Consider the following 4,390-nt stretch of genomic DNA (forward strand, 5'->3'; position numbering starts at 1 on the left):
GCAGCATCTTTGTACATGGCTCGCACAGCTCTCACTAACCATTCTTCTATCCCAAGTTTCCTCATTGACCACCAGATAAGGGATCGGGGGACCCTGTCAAAGGCTTTCTCCATGTCAACGAAAGCCAGGTACAGAGGTTTATCCTTAGCTAGGTATTTCTCCTGCAACTGTCTCACTAGAAATAAGGCATCAGTAGTGCTTTTACCTGGCACGAACCCAAACTGCATCTCATCTAAATTGATTCGCTCCCTAATTAGTTGGGCTATATATATATATATATATGTATGTATATATATATATATGTGAACACGAATGTACACACACACACACATGCATCTGTGTTTATGTGTATCTGAATAGAATGTTTAAATGTTGTATGTAAACAAACTTTAACATTGAACTGACCAAATTTTTATCCTCTCTGTCTATTTACAGGAACATTTTGGTTATACACAACGCTTGCACTGCTGGGAGGTATTCTGCTAGCATTTATCTTGCCAGAAACTAAAGGCAAAACCCTGGAGGAAGTCGAAGGTGTTTTTGCCAAGTCTTGGTGTGCTCAAGGTCCAATTTTACCGTCCGTCAAATCTATACAGTATGTCCACATACGTGGTTTAAATCGGGACGGAAGGGAGTCAGAACTGGATTCTCCTTAGGAATAACACAATAATGACAGCTGCACACTTTGGAACAGATCTATTTCTTCTTTTTAGCAGAGCCAGTATTCCATCTCCAATATTTGGCAGTTTAGTGGTAAATAATTAGAAAAATTAATGTTTTACAGATCTGATTCTCTCCCTCTCTCCCTCTCTCTCTCTCTTTCTCCTACTCTTTCATCTTTTCTGTTTCCTCCTCTCTTTCTCTTTACAATACTCATTTACATACAGTTGCACCCAGACACAGATACACATATGCAATGCATGCATACATTTGCAGATGTTCTCTTCTTTTGAAGGCCACACCAAAAACACACATAGAGACACATACATGCACACACACATATATATATATATATATATATATAATGTTGCTGAGTTGAGATCTTTTGCATCCCTGCCCTGAATAACACACAAAAGTCAACAGCCAAGTACATTAATTAATTTTACTCAATAACATGTAGTATACACACACACATATGTATAAACACTTATATACTTAAATATATATATATATATATATATACACAAACGTACATACATACACACACACTCAGACATAGAACACATACACACATACACACATCCTATATATTTGTATACATACACATGAACATACATACACTCTCTTAGTAAGTAACATGGTGTTTAAAAACCTGTTACACTGATCAAAATGTTCACCAAAGTTTTATAAAATATAGAATATAGTGCTCCCAATTATTCACCGATTAACCAACCAGCAACACATTTAGCTTTGTCTATTAATTAGTTTTGATGTAATCAATTGTTGAGTTAATTAATTGCTGTGAGATAAACAGACTATCAAATGTTAGTTCGTACCACTGTTGGTAAACTAGACTGTAGTGAAAAATTACAAAGATTTAACAGCAAGTACAGTAAAAGCTATGCTTTGCTGATGAGGTCAGAATAAGACCGAAACACGTCTGGAGTTGTCTCCCATACTTTCTGGTAATAATAAAAATAGTATTAGTCATGGACTAATATTGTTTTTTTTTCTCAACGTATAATTATTTCTAGTTAGCTTTTTAAAGCTCTCACATTAAATTTGTTGACGCAAATTTAATAATTAAAAGTTTTTTCCCATGCTTTGACATTTCTGAAGAATAAATATCTTTGACTTCATGTTTGATAAATCCAATCAAACAAGTCTTCTGGAAGATTCTGCAAACAGGTCCATCTTCAGCAGTAATCATGACAATATGATAGTTTCTGCTCCTGTTTCACTTGTTTCTGCTTCCATGATTATTTTTAAATGATCAATGTGTTTGCTTGTGGCCATGTGTGTGCATGTATATGTTCATGTGTGTGTGTGTGTGTGTGTGTGTGTGTGTATCATTTGGAATAATATACAAGTGAAGCATATTACATTCCCAAAAGTTTGCATCGGAAGAGTATTCTTGTTATAAAAGGATTAAAAGAAGCCTATAAGACATAATAAAATATGCTTAGAGTAATGGCATTTGTGTGCAAGAAAAACCATATATCATAAAATCTGATTAATGTATATATGTGTGTAAGGTGGCGAACTGGCAGAATCGTTAGCACGCGGGGCGAAATGCTTAGTGGCATTTTGTCCATCTTTATGTTCTGAGTTCAAATTCCACCAAGGTCGACTTTGCCTTTCATCCTTTCAAGGTCGATAAAATAAGTACCAGTTGAACACTTGGGTGGTGGGGGGGGGCATATAATTGGCTTATTCCCTTTCTCAAAATTGCTGGCCTTATGCCAAAATTTTAAATCAATATATATGTGTGGGAGTGGGTGTGCACGGACATATTTGCGCATGTGTATGTTATGTTATGGCCATCACTTGGAATCAAGGCTGATTTGGTAGCTTGTACCATGCTTTTGCCAAATGTTTTAGGTACCCATGTAGTCACATGCAGATATAGATAGTGTCTCACACTCTCAATTCCCCCACCCCTTGACTCAGGATGAAAGGGACAGTTAACACACACACACACACTCACATGTATGTATGTATACACATACATTCATACATATACTCAAAAATTCACACACACACATGCATAAACACACACAAACACAAACACACACATAGATAATTAAAATTAATTAATCAAAGAAGGAGTGTTGATGTTCATGATCTTTGTAGGCATTCCCAGGCTGGCAAGATCAATGCAAATGTTGCTTATATATAAATGTGTGTGTTACATGTGTGTGTTACATGTGTGTGTGTGTATATGTGTGTGTGTGTGCATGTGTGTATGTGCATGCATTTTATGTGTGTGAGAGTGTGTGTGTGCATGTGTGCATGTGCATGCATTTTATGTGTGTGAGTGTGTGTGTGTGTGCATGTGTGTATGTGCATGCATTTTATGTGTATGTGTGTGTGTGTGTGTGTGTATGTGCATGCATTTTATGTGTATGTGTGTGAGTGCGTGCATGTGTGTGTGTGTGTGTGTGTGTGTGTGTGTGTGTGTGTGTGCGTACTTTCCCAAAATACACTCATACACATAGTCGAATGAAGTCTGTGGTTTCATTGGATCAGTAGAATTTGGAAGTTAGTAGAACTGCATTATTTCATCACATATATCACCAACCCACATTAGAATCTCACCAAAAATACTAGGACACAATTAGATTTACACTTTCCACTTCATTTACTGCTGCTCCTGTTACTACTGCTGCTGCTTCTGGCATCTTTGTTTCATCATTTCTTTTATTTAATCTTCTTTCTTCTTCAATCTCTTTCTTTGATGGAGATAGAGGGTAAGAGAGCAAGAGACTTATAGTAAGAGAGAGAAGAAGAGGAGTTGATAGAAGGATTGAGAGAGAATGGAGACAGAGACAGAGAGAATGAAAACTGAAGAGAGAGAGAGGGGGGGGGAGAGTAGGAGGGAGAAGGTAGTAGCTGTGACAGAGGTAGTGGGAAAGAAAGTGAGTGAAGGTGCAAAAGTGAGAATATTTAGAGAGTAAGAGAATGTGAGAGAGAAAGAATTACAGATGGAATATCCTGAAAAAGAGTGAGAGAGAATTAAAGACAGATAAAGAGTGAGAGAGAAGTAGAAGCAGATATAAAGATGTAGAAAGAATATAGAGAGGAGGAGTGATTTTTTAAAATCTAGTCTTCTGTATGAACATAATGTATGTAATAATTGCTACTTAATATCTCTATGTTAAACATTGATCAGGGAATGACTGTAATATTGTGTTAATATGCAGAGATGGTGGTGCTGGTGGTGCTGGTGTAACATGGCAGTAGATGTGGGTTAACATCATAGTAGTGGTGGGTTAATGTCATTAGTGTTGGTTAATATGATGTCGGTGGTGTTGAGGTAATATAGCGGCTGTGGTCAGTTAACTTGTCATTATTTGTAGGTTAATATCTTCAATGGTGGTAGGGTGGGGTAATATCTTGGTGGTGGTTGGATAATATCTTGGTGATGGTTAGATGATATAGTGGTTGCAGCCAGTTAACCTGTTAATAGACAGTGGGTTAACATGGAAGTGGTGGTATGGGACAACATGTCAGTGGTGATGGGGGCAACATGTTTGTGGTGGTGATATGTTAACATCATAGTGATCAGTTAACCTATCAATGGTAGTGACCAAGTATGTGACAGAAGGTGCAGTAACATGTCAGTGATAGTGGGGTAATATGGCAGTTGTGGTCAGTTAACCTTTAAACAGTGATGGGTTAACACGTGAATGATGTTGGGATAATATAGCAGTTATAGTCAGTTAATCTG

General features: G+C 37.1%; 1 protein-coding gene across 1 annotated transcript in view; it reads left to right on the forward strand.

Moving 5' to 3' along the window:
* LOC106871169 (proton myo-inositol cotransporter) overlaps positions 1 to 4,380 on the forward strand; it is a 211,461-nt gene extending 207,081 nt beyond the window's left edge. The window contains exon 9 of the mRNA XM_014917496.2: positions 436 to 4,380. Within this exon, the coding sequence (XP_014772982.1) occupies positions 436 to 656 (221 nt within the window). The 3' untranslated portion in view covers positions 657 to 4,380. The remainder of the gene's footprint in view (positions 1 to 435) is intronic.
* Positions 4,381 to 4,390: the final 10 nt, after the last annotated feature.

The sequence above is a fragment of the Octopus bimaculoides genome, chromosome 4 (assembly GCF_001194135.2).
Source record: "Octopus bimaculoides isolate UCB-OBI-ISO-001 chromosome 4, ASM119413v2, whole genome shotgun sequence".
Taxonomy (NCBI): domain Eukaryota; kingdom Metazoa; phylum Mollusca; class Cephalopoda; order Octopoda; family Octopodidae; genus Octopus; species Octopus bimaculoides.